This window comes from Zalophus californianus, chromosome 6, assembly GCF_009762305.2.
Source record: "Zalophus californianus isolate mZalCal1 chromosome 6, mZalCal1.pri.v2, whole genome shotgun sequence".
NCBI classification, from domain to species: domain Eukaryota; kingdom Metazoa; phylum Chordata; class Mammalia; order Carnivora; family Otariidae; genus Zalophus; species Zalophus californianus.
The window spans coordinates 3,566,797-3,586,421 of record NC_045600.1 but is presented as its reverse complement, the minus strand read 5'-3'; the positions used below and the strand labels follow the sequence as shown (position 1 = coordinate 3,586,421).

General features: G+C 45.9%; 1 protein-coding gene across 12 annotated transcripts in view; it reads left to right on the top strand.

Annotated features, from left to right (window-relative positions):
* The window catches only part of PPP2R5C (protein phosphatase 2 regulatory subunit B'gamma), a 119,376-nt gene that overhangs the window by 14,001 nt on the left and 85,750 nt on the right, over positions 1 to 19,625 (top strand). The window contains exon 1 of one of the 12 annotated variants that reach the window (XM_027568714.2): positions 13,264 to 13,740. The exons of 9 other annotated variants lie outside the window; for them this stretch is intronic. In XM_027568714.2, the coding sequence (XP_027424515.1) occupies positions 13,647 to 13,740 (94 nt within the window). In that variant the 5' untranslated portion in view covers positions 13,264 to 13,646. Of the gene's footprint in view, positions 1 to 13,263; positions 13,741 to 19,625 lie in introns of those variants that run through there. 2 more of the 12 variants (XM_027568717.2, XM_027568718.2) reach the window with 2 other exon arrangements.

Below are 19,625 nucleotides of genomic sequence, written 5' to 3'. Positions count from 1 at the left end.
AGTCAGGGAAGGGTGCCCTTCGCTTTGAATTTCCCCCAAAATGGCACGGTTGCCTCTTTCCATCTGAGGGTGTTCAATCCCTAAAAGTACTCCCCTAGGAGATGTTGAGGTTGAGGTACATAAAATCAAGGAACATAGGGTAAGGACCCCAGAGTCAAACATGAGCCTCTGAAAACCTCTATATTACTAAAATATAAGACTAGCGTAATAAATGAAACATCAGACGTCCTTCATATCTCCAGTCCGTAACACTGGGTCTTCTGCAAGATGTATGAACCCGGAGCAGGAGGTGCATCATCTTTACAGGCGTGTTCCAGTGCCTTCCACACTGCAGGGCGGATAGCAAGGGCTCAGTGCAGACCTGCCAGGCAAGGGGAGGGGTGAAGGGAAGGACAGAGGAAGGAGGGTTGGAGGGAAGGAGCGATTTAGGGATTCACAGATGCACTTCCTGCCCCTCACTTCCTCAGAACCCAGGCTGTCCCTGCAGCTTACAGAGCGTGAATCTGGCTTATCTTTGGTTTGGCTTCATCCTCGTAGATAATACACATGCTAACTTATCTTGGGGAGGGATGAATAGAGGGAGCACAGGAGATTTTCAAGACAGTGGGCCTATTCTCTACGATGCCGGGATAGTGAATACATGGAATTCTGCATTTGTTAAAATTTGTAGAGTATACAACAGGAAGAACAAACCCTCTTGGACACTATGGTATTTAGTTAATAATGATGGGTCAGGATTGGCTATCGGTTGTAACAAATGCACCCACACGAATGCAAAATGTTAATAATGGGAAACAGGTGGCCGGTAACATGGAAACTCTGTACTGGGTGGCTCAGATGGTTAAGCGTCTGCCTTCGGCTCGGGTCATGATCCCGGGGTCCTGGGATCGAGTCCCGCATCGGGCTCCCTGCTCCTTGGGAGCCTGCTTCTCCCTCTGCCTCTCTCTCTCTCTCTCTCTCTCTCTCTCTCTCTCTCTCTCTCTGTCTCTCATGAATAAATAAATAAAATCTTAAAAAAAAAAAACTCTATACTTCACATTCAATTTTTCTGTAAGCCTTAAAGTCCAGTAATAAAAAAAAAAAAAAAAAAAAAGCAGGGCTACTGTCGCTAGCTTCTGAGACCCTCCACTGTTGGATCTTTGAATTTTTCTTTCAGCCCTTAAAACTCCTCCGCACCAGTATTATTGTTGTATTCTGTCGGTGATTTGGGTTCATCCACTTATTTGTCACTTTATTCTTCATCCCTGCCTGCATCTCCAACTTTCCTCCTGGGATCACTTTCCTTCTGTTTGAATACGTCATGTAGAATTTTCTTTAATGAGAGTCTGGTGGTGGCAAATTCTTTGTTTATTTATCTAGAAAATATCTTTATTCTGCCCTCATTCTTGAAAGATGTTCCCTGAGGATTGAATTGCAGGTGGAGTTATCTTCCTTCTGAACAACGGAGATAAGCATTTCATCGCCTTTGGCTTCCATTAGGATTGAGAAACCAAAGTCAATCTCTGAAGGGATTGTGATTCTGGCCACTTTTCTGATTTTTGTCTGTAACATTGATTTTCAGTCGTTCCACTGCTGGGTGTCCAAACATGGGTTTCTATATTATCGGTCTTTTTGGGGATTCGTTGTGCATCCATAGATTATTATACTTCCTCAGGGCTGGAGAGTTCCCAGCCATTATGTCTTCTACATCCGTCTCTCTTTTTTCTTTGGCTTTGAACAAACATGTGTTGGACTTTTTCACTTACTGTCTGTCTTTTTAAGCCTCACCTGTATTTTTCAAACTTTTTATGACTTCCCATGCAATATTCTCGATGAGAGGGTCTCACATTATGTCTAATAGAGGATCAGTTTTTTCTTAATTTTCAACCCTTCATAAAATATAGTGAAAATAAATAACTGTACAAATGAAATATAAAATGCAGCCTTTTTGTGGTGTTATAACAGACATAAAATTACCTTGCTGAATTGCTATCAGAATCTCTAAACACCATGCTTAACCTCTGTTATCTTGCTGAGAATCTACAGGTCTGTCTGGTATGTGCTGAACTCCCTTTGTTGAGCTTTTAATCTCAGGTATCCTTTCTCATTTACAGAAGTTACATTTTTAATTTGCAAGATGACTTTTTCATATTTTCCTGTCCTCTGACCGATCACACTTGCCGTCTCTGTGGGTGCAGTAAACACAGCTGCTTTGCAATCTGTGTGTCAGATGATGTTATCATCCCTGTTGCAGTCTGTTCGTGAAGTCTTCTTTCCTTGAGTACCTCACTATTTTCTAGTGTATGCTGGTCATTGTACTCAACTATTTCAAAGAAGTTAAAACCTAAAACGAAAGTATCTTCTTCTGTGGGGATTTATTGTTGCTGCTTCTGCCAGATACCTGGGTCACTAGCAGTCTGGGGGTGTTGTAAATTACAGCACAAGTTTATTACGACTTGTTAAATTAGTCGGGCCGGTTATCTTATAAAATATCCTGCTTATTCCCTGTAGTTCCGGTAAATAGAAACTATTTTTTGGGTGGGATACATCAGACGTGGTGCTGTATGACCCAGGAGATATTAGTTAGGGCGGGACATTCATTCGGTCTGGGTACTGTCATAAGCGATGCCAGACTCTGCAGTGTGTTAGGGTGATGATGGATGGATCTCTCTGTCGGACTATGACACTTCCCCCTGCAACCGTGCTGTCCAGAAGTACTGGTGGTGATCTGCAAGGTACGTTGTGGCATCCTGCTGGTCTGTTCCCCACCAGCGCTGTGCGTGCACGCCACATGACGACCCTTGCTGGAGTCAGCAGCGTCACTAGAGGGTTAACATTTAATCTGGCATTCTTCCGACAGCAGAGCTGTTTCTCACCAGCTGGAGATATTTGGTTGTCTTGACCTGTAGCTCCTACTGAAAGTCAGGATGAGCTTAATGCTCTGCCTTTTAGTTACACTTTCCCACAAATGGTGAAAACTAAAGATTTTTTTTTCTGGTTTTCTTTTTTTTTTTTTTTGAATATCATTATGGACTTAGGTATTCTGATTTGATTTCAGTGTGCTTCAACCTACTAAAATCGTTATTCTTTCTGATGTACAGATACATAAAATTAACCACTGGATATTCTTTGGGCCAACTCCTGTGTATTTTTTGACATGGACACATTTGTTTTTGATTCCTTGATTTCTGGCACAGTTAAGATATTCTCCCAGCCTCATTTTGTACCTTCTTTGCCCCAGACTTGGAACTGGCCACTTTCAAAGAGCCCTGATTCCTTTCAGTGGGTGTTTATTTTAGAGACCAAAATCTGGGCACTAGAGGTGCTTGTTGCTATTGGACTGATGTTGCTTTTAGGTGCTGTCAATGTAGGAAAGTGGAATATGAGTACATGTACGTATTAGTTATGCATTCATATTGACGTTTTCAGTTGAACCTTAACATTATGTTTTCACATGTTTCTTGAATCTTCAGTTTTCTCTCTTTTACACTGAAAATCTTGGTTTCGAACACCATTGGCATAATTATTGCTATATCCTATTAAAATAATTCACAACAATAATACTGATATTATTACAAACAGTAGGAACTTTGAATTGGCTCGTTTCATTGCAGAAAAAGTGGTTGTGTTTTTATCAGGATCCCATCACATTTTTTAAATGTCCAGGAAGAATTGGCATCTTTAGAATATTTGCATCCTCTGGCCTAGGAGTGTGCTATGCGAAGGCCACTTTCATTTCCTTTGGGGTGTTTTTAAAGTATCCATCGTGTGGGTTTTGCACGGTTTTTGAGTTTTATGCCTAGATATTCTATTATTGTTGCTATTGTGCCTTCTAGTCAGTTATTTATATGAAGGCTGTCGATGTCTGTGTCTTGCTTTCACATCCTGCTTTCTTACTGAATTATCTTATTGTTCCCAGTAGTTTTCAGTTGATTCTTTCGGATGTCCCAGGTATCTAATTAGGTCTGCACATAAAGATAACCTCACGTCTTTGTTCTGAAAGTCCTATTAGTGTCTTCCCCCTGAATTGACTGAAAATTCCAGTAAGATGTTACAGGTGGTGGTGCAAGTGGGCATGTGTATCTTGTTCCTAACCTGAATGGAAAGAGAAGCAGAATTTTTTAAACAACCGTAGTATTCCATTCTGTGGTGATCCTTGGTTTTCAGCCATTATAGATCATGCTGTAATGAAATCTTTTGTCGTTCCCATCTTTGAACCTTTTCTTAAGCTGGTCTCAGAGAAAGGAAGTACTGGACTAAAGCCTGTGTGTTTTCAAAATCCCTTTATAGAGACCACCCAGACGCTGTCCGGGGAGGTGGCCCTAGGCACGCCCTGCCCCGAGCAGATGAGAAGCCTGGCCCATTGCACCGTTTCCATACTGGGGCCATTTAAAATCTGAGTCATCTGTTAAGTGGAAAGTAGCATTTCCTATTTTTATTCATTTAACAGTGAGGCTGAATATAGTCTTCAGGCCCTTTTCATTCAAAGATTTCCCTGAATTAGTCCCTTCGTTTACCATTTTTGGTATGGAAGGTAGAAGTGTTCAATGCTAAGTGAAGGGAGATGTTTTGGGTGATGTGTGGCATGCAGTTTGTCTCTTGCAGTTGTTCTTGTGGGAAAGAAGAGCCTGGGAGAAGTCAGGTCATAAAGGAGCAACTAGGACTTAGCAATTAACTGGAGACCTTGGGACAGAAAGTTGGAGTTGCTAAGCACTTGGGCTTTTGGGAAAGAAGTTGTTACATTATTGTTGGGAGAATTTACGTGGCCCTGGTTTTGTGAAAATACAATACTTCAGCCTTTTTCAAAGCAATTCATTTTCTGATACCATTGAAAGTTTGGCCATACAAGTGGATCATTTTTACTGCCTAAAAATGAACTGTGCATATATTTAGGGGAGCTTTGCCTCTTTGGCCATTAGTTGCGGGATTAGAACAGTGCAGCATAAGAAGTTACAGAACGCCTGCCCTAATTCTGGCGGGCCAAGAAACTGCTCTCCTCAGTCCTGTCTTCTGCCCCGGGCTTGGATTTCTGCATTTGCTCCTGGCTGCCCAGGGTAACAGAGGAAATGGCCTCAGGCCTTGTGAGGCAGGTGCCAGTTCACAGCGAGTACTTACTGACCGTCTGGGTTGTCCGGAGCATGGGGAGGTGGCCGGGACAGTGACAATGACCAGAGGTGGCCCCTGTGCTCCAGGAGCCAGCAGACCCCGATCCACCACGCTTTTCCAACTCAGGCTCCTCTTGGCTCCATTCCCTCAGCAGCTGGGCAGCAGAGGTGCCCCCAGGGCCCCCGGGGTGCATGACCAGGAGCCGGTGCCATGTCAGCCAGCCCGGCCCTTCTGGGACACTGTCCTGTCTGCTCTCCTGGGGCCACAGACGTGGCTTTTACTACAAGGGACAGTCGGTCTCAGGCCTCTGTCAGCCGCCTCGGGGCAGAACCTGGGAGTTGGCTTCCAACTAGCTGTAGCCTCACAGTTACTGTTCGGCTCAGGCCCTCCCAACACCTCCCTCTGATTTCTCACTGCACCTCACCTCCTGCTCGTGCCTGCACACACGCGGCGGGCCCATCCTCTGTCCAGCCCCTCGCGGCCCTGGACGCCCAGCTTTGCTCTGCGCTCTGCCTCATCGCTTTTTCTAATTGTGGTAAAATATACATCGCATAGTATTTACCATTCTAACCACGTATCAGTGTCCATTAAGTACGTTCACAGCGCTGTGCGCCCATCACCACTGTCTGTTCATCGTCCCCGACTAAACCCTGCCTCTGGTGCACAGTGCCTCCCCTCGTCCTCCCCCTGCCCCGCGACTGCCATTCGCCTTTCTATCTCTGGGATTTCAACTCCTCCAGGAAGCGGAATCATCCGGAATGTGTCCTGCTGGCTCTGGCTTCTCTCTCTCAGCATCGTGTCCTCAAGGATCATCCGTGTTGTAGCCGGTGACAGGATTTCTTCCTTTTTAAGGCTGAAGAATATTCCAGTGTGTGACTAGACCCCAGTGTGAGTGTCCATTCGTGCATCGATGGACACTCAGGGTGCGGAACGCACCGCACGCGTGACTCTTGCAGGAGGCGTCACCGGGGGCGGAGCTGTTTGCTTGTCTGTTTTGGTGCCCAGTCCAGCATCTGCCAAGGATGCAGGAGACGCACTTCGGGCCCTCTGCCCGCTCCCTCCACACTCCTTCAGTTCCCGAGAACTGCCCCGGCGTCCCCTCCCGTGAGGAACCGGTCCAGGCTCACCGCTCCGTCCACCTCAGGTTCTGCTGTGTAGCAGGAGGTTTGTTCTCAGCAGCTGACGTGAGAGCACCGGCTATGTCATGTGTACGAGATACACCTCGCGTGGGCACCCTGCCCCCCCGCAACTAGGGGCTGCTGTGAGCACTTGCTGTACTTTCCAGCCCAGCTGTGGGGAGAACGACAGCAAGCCCCTGGGCTAAGTCTCCCCGGTCTACCCCACTTAGCCCCGCTGGCCTTCCCTGGGGACCAGCCCGACCGCGCTTTCTACTCGCAGGATGCGCTCCGGTCAACGGGCAACGAGCGCCCGTCCCTTTGTCCTTGCTCTTGGCAAGCAGACGTTCCCTGGCAACCTTTGAACATGGCTGAATGCTGGGTGTCTTTGATCTGCCTCAGGAAAAAGTCTGTTTTAAGCTCCAGGGGAAGCCAGACATTTTGGGTTAGCTCTCTTACCCGACAGAACGGACGTCATTCAGCTCCTGTAGTTTCCGGTTCGAAAAAGACAGTGCCGGCCCGCACGACGGCCGTGCTTTGCTGTGACGACACCCTAGCTCTCTAGGTTCAAAAAACAACTTTCTTTTCATGAAAGGAACTCTAAAACTTCTTCACTAAAATACGAGCATATTCAATTTGCAGACAAAATTGCCTGGGAGAAGAAAAATAAAACCTTGAGCTAAATTTAGAAACGAAAACCGGAAAGTTTTATTCAGAAATGCTAAATCAGAAATAAAATCAGTGGGGTGTATTTACAGGCAGTTTGCTTTTAAATAAAGACCAAAACAAAGTGACAGAGGGACCAGAGAATAAAGAGTAATTCCTTTTTAAGCCTTCGCTTTGGTACAGCACGGACATGCTTGCATTTGCATCTTTGATGGGAGAGCGTGCTGAGAGTGGGCGGGGGAGGCCCCTGTTCGCCCGCCTTCTGTTCTGGAAGGCAGACCCTCCTGAGCCCAGAAAGGTGCCTTTCCTCCCTTGGCATTAGCTCAGGCCCTTTGTGAGCTGGACTGATGTGGCTGCAGTGGCAGGAGGGCAGGGAAAGGGGTAGGGTTGTCCCGAGAGAGCAGGAGCCCAATTATGAGGCCGTCCTGGAAGGCAGGTCAGCCCATCACAGGTGGTAATGGAGGGCGCAGCGGGAGGCCAGACAGGGGTTATGTGCCAGGGGATGGGACATGTTACTGCCCAGGCAACTAGGTGGCCTGTCTCTCTTAGTTATGTGCTACAGCGAAGAAGAGCTTTAAAGAGTATTAAGGGGGTTTTGGAGAACCAGATAGGTGTTACTGCTTGACTCGTCCATCATTCAATATATTGGAGGGTGCACCTGCTGTGTGCCAGGCACCGTCTGGGGGGCTGGCCTGGGGAGAGAGCCGGTGGCCCAAAGAGGGAGTAGGAAGGCTTCTGGGGTGGGGGTGGGCAGCCTAAGCAGGGATCCCACTGCAGCCTGGGGATCTTTCTGAAGCACTGTTGCTAGAGGCCATGTTCTTGGAGTGCGGTGGCGTCCACAGTTCTCAGCATGACACCTGTAACGACTGGAGCCACTCCCTCCCAAGCCTGCACTTCAGCCCAGAAGGGTAGTAGCCTCCATCCATGACCGTGCTCCTCCTCACAGCCGTGGAAGTGGAAGATCACATACACCCCCTTCCCCAGGTGAGAAGAACCATCCCGAGGGTAATTGGAGGTGGCAGGAACTGGCAGCCCAGCGACAGGGTGTGGCCGTGGTAGGAGCCTCTTCTGGGAGCATCACTTGAGGGCTTGTTCCGTCAGTGAAGACGAGGCTCTGGGGACCAGTGGAACCCTCTTAGCTTAAGTGAGGGTCAGATTCACAGCAAAGGTGGCAGATATGGTGGTAAAAACTAGTCCGTGGCTGATTCTTTGAGACGGGGAGTCCACATCCTCTAGTTTCTTGGTTCAGTTTGTCTTGCCTGATTTAGGCCAGTTTTTGTTGGTGTGTTTTTACCTACATGAGCTCATGGATGCATCACAACGAACAAACCTTGGGGATCATACTTCCCATCACAGCCGATTCTCAGTTCATCACCTGCACCCAAGAGGCTGCGTTCATTGAGGGTTCGTCCCCGTTAACTTCATCTATATGTCTTTCTAAAAACTGTTACTTGTCATTTTTATCAAAATATTATATGCTTATTTTAGCAATACTGAAAAACATACAGAAGTTTCAGGAAGAAAAGCCACCCATTGCCATAACACTCAACAGTTGATATTTGGGGAGTATTTCTTCTTATGATCATATTTCTGAAAACTTACACACTGCCCTTTCCAGTTATTTTCATTTTATATACTTGTAAAGATTTTTGATGGGTGTGTAGTATTTCATTGTGTGGGATAATCCCTTTGACATTTAGGTGGTTTCTAGTATTTTAGAATCATAAATAAAAATGTGATGCTCTAGAAGAAAACTTACTAGGAATTAACCAAGGAGATAAAAGACTTATACACTGATATACAAAACACTGCTTCAAGACACTGAAGACAATGCCAGTCACGGGACGGACATCTGTGTTCACGGACTGGAAGACAATACCTCCAGGATGTCAGTGCTGCCCAAAGAGATCTACACATTCAGTGCAATCCTTATCAAAATCCTAACAGTTTTTTTTCCAGAAACAGAAAAATCCATCCTAAAATTCACATGGAATCTTCAGGGACCCCAGATGGCCAAAGCAGTCTTGGAAAAGGACACCACACTTGGAGGTCTTAAATTTCCTGATTTTAAAACTTCCTGCAAAGCTGCAGTAGTCAAAAACTGTGTGGTACCAGCGTAAAGATGGACATATACACCAGTATAGAGTAGACTGGAGAGCCCAAAAATAAACCCATCCCATGGTTTTCAACAAGGGTGCCACCCACTCGATGGGGGAAGGACAGCCTTTTGAACAAATGGCCCTAGAAGAATCGGATGTCCACATGCAGAAGAATGGAGTTGGACCCCTACCTCACACCATACACAGAGAGTAACTCAAGGGCTCCTGGGTGGCTCAGTTGGTTGAACATGGGACTCTTGGTTTTGGCTCAGGTCATGATCTCAGGGTTGTGAGATGGAGCCCTGCATCAGGCTCTGCGCTCAGTGCAGAGCCTGCTTAAGATTCTCTCTCCTTCTTCTCCCCCTCCCCACCACTCACACTATCTGTCTCTCAAATACATAAAATCTTTTTTTTTAAAGTAATTCAAAGTGGATCAAAGACCTAAATATAGGACCTAAGATTACAAGCCATTAGAGGAAAAGCTTCATGACACTGAATTTGCTACTGATTTCTTCAAAATGACACCAAAAGCACAGGCAACAAAAGTAAAAATAGTTAAGCTGGATGACATCAAAACTTAGATTTTTGGGGCACCTGGGTGGCTCAGCCATTAAGCATCTGCCTTTGGCTCAGGTCATGGTCCCAGGGTCCTGGGATTGAGCCCCGCATTGGGCTCCCTGCTCCACAGGAGGCCGACATCTCCCTCTGCCTCTCTCTCTCTCTCTCTCTCTCTCTCTCTCTCTCTCTCTCTCTCTCTCTCTCTCTCTCTGTCTCTCATGAATAAATAAATAAAATCTTAAAAAAAAACAAAAACAACAACCAGTGTTGGTGAGAATGTGGAGAAATTGGAGGCCTGTGCAGTTGGTGGGAATGTGAAATGCTGCTTCTGCTATGGGAAAAAGCACGGCAGCTCCTCTGAGAGTTAAACATAGGAATGCCCTATGTCCCAGCAATTCCGCTTCTGGGGGTACACCCCAAGGAGTTGGAAGGAGGGACTTAAAATAGACACGGCACACCCTGTTATCGGGGCTTTATTCACAGTAGCCCGGAGGCAGAGGCAGCCCGAACGGCCATCTGTGGTTCAGTGGGACAGCACGGGGTCTGTTCGCACCACCGAATATTCTTCAGCCTTACAAAGGAAGGAGATGTTGCCACCTGCTATGACAGGGGCAGACCTCGAGGACGTTACACCGAGGGAAGCAAGCCAGTCCCAGGACAAAGCCTGCCTGATTCCACTTGGATGGGGTCCCTGGGGTGGTCAGGTCCACAGAGACAGAAGTAGAAGGGGGCGGAGGGGGGTGTTGGAGACTGGGGGGGCGGGGGGGAGGGGGAGTTCTTGTTTAATGGGGACAGAGTGTCAGTTTTGCAGGGTGAAGAGAGTTCTGTGGATGGACGGTGGCAGCAGCTGCACAATAATGTAAATGTACTTAATACTACTGAGCTGTGCGCTTCAAAGTGGTTAAGACGGTGAATTTTATGTAATGGGTATTTTAGCACAATTTTTAAAATATTAAAATGTGATGCTCACTCTACTACTATGTTTCTAGAATAGAAACATTTCTAGAATAGATTCCCAGGAGTAAAATTACTTAAAGAATCTTGATCCATATTGCCAGATGATTTTAATTCCGGAATGATCCAAACAACTTACAGATTTGTTGGCAGGGTCACGGCATGCCTTTACCGGTGTTGAGTAACTGTCATTTGTTGAAATTATTGCTGATCTGATGGGCAGAGAAATACTTTTTATGCAAGTGTTGATCACTTGTTCATTTGTGAACTGAATCATTTCAACATCTAGGCCCCGTTTTTTATAATCAACTCTGGTGTATATTTAACTCCTTGTATTTACAGCCTCTGTGTTTCCTCTGGTTTTTTGGAGGGAACATCCAGAAATTTGTAAATTTTTTAATGTGAGCAATATCCAATAAGGGTTTGTCCGTTGTTTTTAAATGCCCTATTCTCTTGATACTCGACTTCCCTTCTGAAAGCTGTAGGAAATGTGGGGAGTAAGGGGGCGATTTTGGTTTGGTTTTTTACTTATCTCAGATTTTATTTTGGTGTGAAGACTTAAATTGGTTTATCCCCACATCACCAACCGGTTATCTAACTAATCTTACCCTTTCCACTGATTCGAGAGTCATTGTCTGTCGTAATAATACACTTGGACGCATGTGCTTCCCGCTCTGGGGGCTGTAGCTTCGTCCCATGGTCCGGACCTGCCTCTTAGGCTCTCATTACACGGCGTGAATTCACAAGCTTTCCAGTGGGTAGGACCAACCTTCCTCACAAGTAATCTCATTCTCTTGCTTTTTTATTTTTCCAGGGGAACTTTAGAACTGTTTTGTCAAGGAAAAAAAAATGTGTCAGAAAAATAAAGAGACCCAACCAAATTTTGACTGGAATTGCTTTACACCTGTAAATCAATTTGGGGGGGGAGGGGGAATGAAGAGCATATTTATAGTATTTACCCTTCCAGTCCAGGAGCCTGCCTTCTGTGTATTCATTCAAGTGTTTTTTTCCTCTCTCCATATTACTCATTTGTTTCTTTGCTTATTTATGTTTAGGGTGTGTTTCGTCAGTGATTTCCAGATCACAGTCCTTAGGTTCTTTAAAGAACTACTTTATATGTACAAGGCTTCAGAAGAGCATGGGGGGAAATCACTAATAAAGTTGAGATCCTTTGATCTGAGATCATTAGGAAAAATACATCAAGAAACCTCTTCACTTGTTCGTTGACTTCTAATCTGCATATTTTATGTAAAGATCCTAGAAGTCTTTCCCCCTCATCTCTTGATTTTAGCTCATCAGCACAGTCTTGGGACAGGCACCTTTCCCCTTCTCATATCCTATGAAACATCAAATCATTTGAGGCCAAGTCTCTGTCTCTTTAAAGTACGGATCCGTGGGAAGCATCTGCTCCGGACCCCCTACAAAGCCCCCTGCGCACCTCGTTCCTCATTGCACACACGTCTGAGTTCATCTGACATCACTCCCTGGCTGAGAAGGTGGTGGTGGTCCTGGGAGAGCCATCCTTCCCACGATCTGACAGCCCAGCGGGTCAGCAGCCAGAATTTAAATTCACATTAGCTGACCGAAAGCACGGGCAGTTTTTGTTCAGCTAGAGGAGGAGCCAGGCAGGTGAAAGGCCAAGTATGCACAGGTGGCTAAGGACGGGTCCCCATCGCTTGTTGTAAATAACTGCATGGCCAGCCCTGGAATCCAGCGGCATCCTTCAGCTCTGGGAAGGAGGGAGGCCCAGGTGGGATTTGGTTTGCTTTCACTTAATTTATTTTTGTGGTCGATATTGATGCATATTGTAAAGACTGCCTTCTTGCTAGTGAGGGGGCCTTGCTAAACACCCCTGGACAATTGTAGCGGTTCACTCATTCCTCGAATTACAGGGCGTGCCAGCCTACTGGTGCAACCGCTAACCCCTCTTGCATCTCAGGTGTTTCTTACTATTGAAGGAGGTCTGGGAAGCAGAGGGCTTTGGCGTTCTTGTTCACGCAGGGGAGTTGCAGGAGAATGCATGAAAAGGGATGTGTGGTTTGGACAGGCTTAGTTGTGTGTGTGTGTCAAGAAGTGAGGAATCTGTTTTCCGTTGTACCTGCCAGTGACTTTCCCTGCAGTTTGTTTTTAGTTGGAGGTAGCAGTGATACTTCTTTTTGTTAGGGGATCATCTCTTTGATCCCCTCCTCATACTCCAGAAAGGTCTGTCTCCTTGGCACAGCTTTTCACATTAACTCCTTTTTAAGATAAGAAACAAAGATCTAAATAAGAGCTTTCAAAATTAGCCCCATAACAAAGGAAATATCCTTTTTTAGAGATTTTAAACTTAAATAAAATTTCTATAAACTTCAAAGTATCTAACGTGTTGCCATCTTTAAGATAAAAAACGAACACTGCATTTCATTTTATCACTTTCTTTTAACTGCCTTTAGTCTGTAGCGCTTTCTAGCTATTCAGTTTAAGGAAGCTTTCATTTCCTGTGTAATTTTTTAACTGAATTTTTCCAATAAAAACAGTAGATCCCGAGGGGGGGAAAAAAGCGTTTGAGGATCAGCTCATAACTCGGCAATAGGGGAGGCTGAGCCCGAGTCCACACTAGCGGCTTGGGATTGCATAATTTTGAATAGCCATTTGCCTAAACACCGCGAAACCCGGGTTGCCCACGTGCTAACTCCAGTTCAGATGTTGGAGCGCCTGGAACCCGGAGCTGCCGGTGGCCAGGCGGGAATGAGGCGCCTCTGACTTTGGGGGGCCAGCCCCGGGGCGCCGGCGGTGGAGTTCCTGCGGCTCGCACACACTTGCCTTCCATGACTCGCACTCGAGGCCGCTCCCCGTCCGGCAGAGGGGGGTGTGGGGGACGGCCCAGTCCTGCACCCTCGGAGAGGGGCTCTCGGGCTGGAAGTTAGCAGGGAGCGAAGCCTGTGGGAGCCGGGAGCCGGTCGGCCGTGCACACTGACAGCCGAGCAGGGCGCTCTCTCCATTTGCAGTTTTTTTAGTGTCATTTTAAGTTGCAGCTTCGGGCCAATCAGCGAGCTCCATGCCTGCTGACATCACGGGGCAGCCAGTTCCCTCCAGCTGCAGAGAGCTTCAGTTTGTCTTTTTTTTTAAACTAAAATGGAGGCTGGTTTCTTGCCTTAAGGAGTACATTGCCTTTCCCGCTGGAGTCTAGATGTGGACATGTAATAAAGCGGGCAGCAGGATGGTGGTGGACGCGGCGAACTCCAACGGGCCTTTCCAGCCCGTGGCCCTTCTCCATATTCGAGGTGAGTTATTGTGTGTCGCCGAATCGGAACCTTCTGTGGTTAGTTAATAAATGGCTATTGTGCTTCAGATAAGAGGAGCAGGAAGTCCCCGCTAGCAGAACCATTGCGCCGCGCTGCACACTTAGCCCGCGGAGGTGGGCTGTGTCACCACGGTCTGGCATTTTACGAAGACTCGCGGAATCAGAGTCTTGAGAGAGGCCTTGCACGCATAGTTCAAAGCTGGTTTTTCTGCTTTCTGCTCGCTCTCCCATCCCCCTTTCCGAGCCGTGCTGATGTCAAAGGATGTGAAGTCACTGCCCGGGGAAGGTATTGGGTGGAGGTGGGAAGGAGAGGCGGGCGGCAGCGCCGGGCCAAGTTGTCTGTCCGCAGAGTTTCTGTTACATCTGGGTCGCTCGACGCTGCAAACGTTTCATTGGGGGCACATCTCCGTAATGAAGATGAACCGTCAGGAAATAATGCAGAAATGCTCGGAAGAGAACTTCCTTTAAAGGGGTTGTTTTCATTCCTGCCGTGGAGCCTCAGAGAGACATATGCTCAAGCTTTGAGATACAGAAATCTATTGTGGGTCATAATGTCTGAGATGTTAGCGGGTTCATGGAGTAGTAGGAAATATTTGGCATTCAAATAGGCTCCGTATTGGCATTTGACTTTAAAATTTAAAATGGCAACAAGTTTCCAATGTGTTACATGGGTCTCGCTTCTTGTAGTTTATACAAAATTTGGGTTCAGAATTGAGCTGAAAAACACAATTACCATAGTAATTAATAATTATTATATTAAAATATAAGTATCCCGGTAGTAGTATACTTGTTCTTAGTTGGCATTTTAAAGCACGTGTTATATAAAATTTTTTTGTTCATAATTGAGAGAGACAGAAAATGGACGTTAAGCATTATCAGATCACTTTAAAATGTATAATGTCACAGCTACGCCCTGACAAAACAGTTGTCACTGTTAGAATCTCCTCTAAGGACCCGTGTTAAGGAAGGGTGGGGGCAATATTTCTAGGTGACTAATAGTCCTTATGACTAAAATGCCGGACAAGATTTTTCAGATCCTAGGGTGTATCCAGGGAAGATAAACCACACGAATACTCAATCTGTTGGAATAAAATGGGTGTTGCTTTTCTCTCCAAACCCTCTTTAATAAAGCTGGTGAAAATTAATACCCACAGTGACCAACCTTTAGGTTGGGCTATGCATTCATTGTTTTATGGTGTGTGCCCAGAAAAGAGCCAGTGTTGACCACAGACAGCATGTAGTTATTTTAATGGCAGGAACCAAACGGGTAAAAGCAAAATGTAACTGTGTTTAGGTTTAAGTTAGTTCTTAAATACTGACTAGTTAGCAATCAGATAATTTTGTTACATATAAAATATATTCTTATAGTTTTAAGATACCTTACAAATAACATAGGTTATTTTGGTTTGTGAGTTTTTCTGATTTTAGTAAACACTTAAGGCCCCCGTCATTTTTTGAACTAAGAGTTTATTCTGAAATGGAATTATTTGGTTTTATGTCCTATTATACCACACTGATTTTTTTTTTTAATTTTATTCCAAGACTTTATTATAGCCAGGTTGGGTTTTTTACCTTTGGTTGAGTCATTGGTTGTTTGCTGTCTAACTATGGAGGGAAAAAGTAGTGGAGTGTATTAACCCAAAAGAGACTTGAGTTTTTAAGAGGGGGTAACCGGTAGGGACCTAAAACTAACTTTTAATTCAAACAGGGGAATAATTTCTAATTTCAAAACTTGAAGAACATTGTGTTTACTCATAAGCAGTTTTTAGAGCAAGCATGTTAGTGTGCAGTTTAGCAAGATTGGTTTTACTTATATTGGTTTTTAAATTCTCGACCAACTAAACACCCAGTCAGCTGCTCTCCTGTGTATGTCCAGTGCTGTGGGTCAGTAACCGTGACTGAGAGGCGCAGCCCCACCCCAGAGCCAGTGGTTTTGTGGACAGACCCACAGGGGTCCTGCCCCCGTGCAGGGGGTACGCAGGTGCTGGGAGAGCAGGAGCTGATGTAATGATGCTGGGGAGAGGCGGCAGCCAGGAGGGGGCGACGCTGAGGGCTGCCTCCCTCTCAGGGTGCACCCCGGTTCCCATTTAGGGAGGAGGGGGTCTTCCACACAGAAGGGAAAATGACCTTCCAAGGTCACACACACAGCCCGCACACGGTCGGGCCAGAATCTAAACCCAGGCATTTGTGTTGTTTTGTTTGGCTTTTTTTTTTTTTTTCTCAAAAAAAAAAACCAAACTTATTTTAAAATAGAAATTTGGGCAGTTTGTAGAACGTTTTGCCACAGGATTATACTCGCAGTTTTTCCCAGTGCCTTATCAACATTTATCTATTTTATTGGCCTCTTGCGTGTGACAGTTTGAGCCCAGGGTTCCATTTCTTTCTTTATTTTACATCTGTCTGTCAGTTCCCCTACCACGCTGTGCCAAGCAGGTCCCTAACTCACCACAGGAAGTGAGCACCTTGGCCCAGCTTTGGGAGTTTACAGCCCCCTGCGGGGTGGGTGGCGCAAGTAAACATATAAATCAATCCGATCACTGAACTGATTAGTAGTCCCAGTGGTTTGGACAGTTCTCTTCTGTTAAATAATCTAGAGTTTGCAATTAATATGGTGAATTGGCATATCCTAAAAAAGTTCAAGCGTGAGAGGAACACACTGTTGAAATCTACATAAACTTTTCTGTCTGTAGAAGGAGAGCGCGTCACCTGAACTTGACGGCTGTAAATTTAGCTCGATGACTTAAATCCTGGTCTCCCAGCGCTGTCCAAGAGAACTGCCTGTGTTGGTGACGACGTTCTCCGTGCTGACCACGGCGGTGGCCCTGGCCACATCTGACCAGGGAGCACTTAAAATGTGGCCAGTGCACCTCAGAAACTGGATCTGGGATTTTATTTCATGAGAGTTATTCAAATTTAAGTGGACACTTGTGTCTGTGGCTTCTGTCGTGACAGCGCGGGTTTAGACCGGGGTCAACACTTTTTCAGAAAAGGGCCGGCATACCTCGGAGATGTCGCAGGTTCTGTTCCAGATCCCGCAGGAAAGCTCATGTCACTGCAAATCAAGTCTGACGAAGTTTTTGGTTTCCCAGCACCTGTAGAAGTCACGTTTACACTCTGCTCTACTCCATTAAGTGACAGAAACAGTGCACATACCTTGATTTAAAAATACTTCATTGCTGAGAAATGCTGACCATTGCCTGAGCTCTCAGCAAGCCGTCATCACTGGTCACCGGTCATCGTAACAGATAAAATAATAATGAGAAGGTTTGGTACACTGAGAGAATGATCAAACTGGGACACAGAGACGCTAAGTGAGCAAAATGCTGTGGGAAAAATGGCGTCCACAGACCTGCCTAACGCAAGGTTGCTGCAGACCTTCAATTTGTAAAAAAAAAAAAAAAAAAAACACAGTATCTGTGAGGCGCAGTAAAATGAGGTGTGCCTGTAAATAAATATTTTTGGCCGTGAAAGCAGACATAGGCAGTAAGTAAATGAATAGGCACACCTGTGTTCCAATAAAGCTTTATTTACAAAAGCAGGTGACAAGCCAGATCTGGCCCATGGGACCCAGTTTTCCAACCCCCGTTCTAGACCATTCTGTGAGTTTTGGAGTGGCCTGTTGGTGTAGTACAACGTGTCACTTCCAGAACCAGGTTTAAGACCAAAAAGATGTTAATGGCCGGAGAGGAGAGAGCTCTTGACCCTTTTCCAGCTGTGTGATTCCAGCCTCCAGAGAGTCAACTCCATCTTGTTCTAGTTGTTCAAAAACTCACTCAGTTGATGAGTCTGTCTTTGAAGGACTGAGATCTAGCCGTGGCCCCATGGGGAGCTCAAGAGCAAACTATTCCTTTTGTGGGAACCCATTTTCCCTGGGATGTTGAGGTCTAACTGCAGAAGTTTGTTTTCTCACGAGTAAAACGGGCCAGAGGCAATGTGGAAGTCAGACCGGATCCAGTGGCTCAGCCAGCACAGCTCCTAACACCAGCACGATGCAGGTGGCTGGCTAGAGGTCCCACCCTCCTGCGTGTTGTGATCACAGTGAGGACGGTGCCTGATGGTATCCACATTCCCCCAACGTTTCAGTGTTGACCAAAAATAAAAGACCTCTCGAAAGCTCAGACCGATGAACCTCTTTCTGCCTAGTGCCTCAGATCAGCTCAGGAGTTCTACCTCACAAACATCTGGATGTTGTGCACCTGTCCTTCTCTCTGAAGCAACTTTTTAGAAATACACCTCTAAAGCTTACCTGGAGTGATCCTGTATGCAACGGCGTTTCTTTCGTATTCCTGAGGGTGTATGGAAGGTAACCAAAGTAACGGATCTCCCTCGGGGTGGGGGGTGTTTGGGTCAAGTTCGCACTCTTTTTGTTCATCAGTCTTCCCTTGAACTTGGGTATAATGTCTTCCAAGGGTTTTCCGATCACGACTCCTGCCTGGCAGCAAAAGCTAAACTCCCAGAATTTTTCACTAAAATACGAATGAGAGAAAAATAAAGACACGAGGTTGACAACTAGAGAGCTTGCTGTACCACACCCGTCCTTGGCGCGACCTTCCCCTTCCCCACTGTCCTGTTTCACCACCTCATCTGCCAGGTGTTGATTACGGGCTTCCTTTTCTGGCCTCCTCCACGAATCGTAAGCAGCCTGGGGAAGGTCACGGTCAGCTGGATATTTCCCATGACCTCTAGCATCATCCCTAGAGTGTAAACACTCAGTCAGTGTTGGTGGATTGAACAGAAAAAGCTGTTTCTCTGAAGGACCATTCAGATACTGTTGATTTGGTGTATTTTCTAGCTGATTACTTGATCAATCAAACAGTACTTGTCAGCCTCATGAGAAGCTGTCCAAGGGAACTAGTTAAAAAGGTGGACACAGGTAACCACTCTGTGCTCGGCCTGGCTTCAGACTAAACCTCTTCCCTAGCAGATGGAAATAGGACCACCAAGCATGTGGAGATGTGGAGAGCTCTAAAACGGGGTGATTAGTTTCTCTCACTAACGTACTGAAAGGAAAGTCTTATTTTCATCTTGGAAGGACACTGGAGTCCGTGAAGACAGAGAGTTAGAGCAGGTGACGTCTGGTTTTGGCCCTTGAATTGTTCATAAATCAAAAGCCCGTCTATTAAAAAATAAAGAGACATAACAAATACAGTAAGTGAATCTATATCAGACCTTTGTTCTAAAAAACAAAACAAAAGCCCTATGTAGAAGACATTTTGGGGGCGATTGGAGAAAGTTGAGTGCAGAATGATATGGGGTGCTGTGGAATCAACTGTTAGTTTTCTGGGTGCAGCAAAGGGGTGGGGGTGTCGTAGACACAGTCCTTCTTCTTAGGGACTGGAGATGGAGGATTTAGCAGTGCAGTACGATGAGCTCTTCAGCTTTCTTGAAATAACACAGAAAAATTACCGTAAAGCAAATACGCTAAAATATGAACAACTGTTGAATCTAGGGAAGTGGGTATCCAAGTGTTCATTCAGCTTCTACATAGGTTTCAACTGTTTCGTAATGTTAGAAGTATCCTGAAAATGTTCTGCTTTAGAAAAAAATGTACAGAGGAAATTTAATTATTCAGAAATTGTTTCCTAAACAGTGAGCGGTGGTCTTTATGTTCAAGTTTTGGCTTTTCCTCTTTCTGCCTTTATTCCACTTGCCAAATCAGTGGCTGTTGCTGAAATAATGAGGTGAGGGTTCGGCTGTCCTGGGCGGGCAGCGTTGAGGGGCCGGTGGGCACAGCTGCTAAGCACATGCCGCCTGGACAGCAGTACCGTGTCACCAAACAGTATTTCGGGGGTGTACACCTTTTTGGACGTTTATTGGCATTTTTACTGGTCTTCTAAAGTGTAGCAGCCTTTCAGGCACACACGC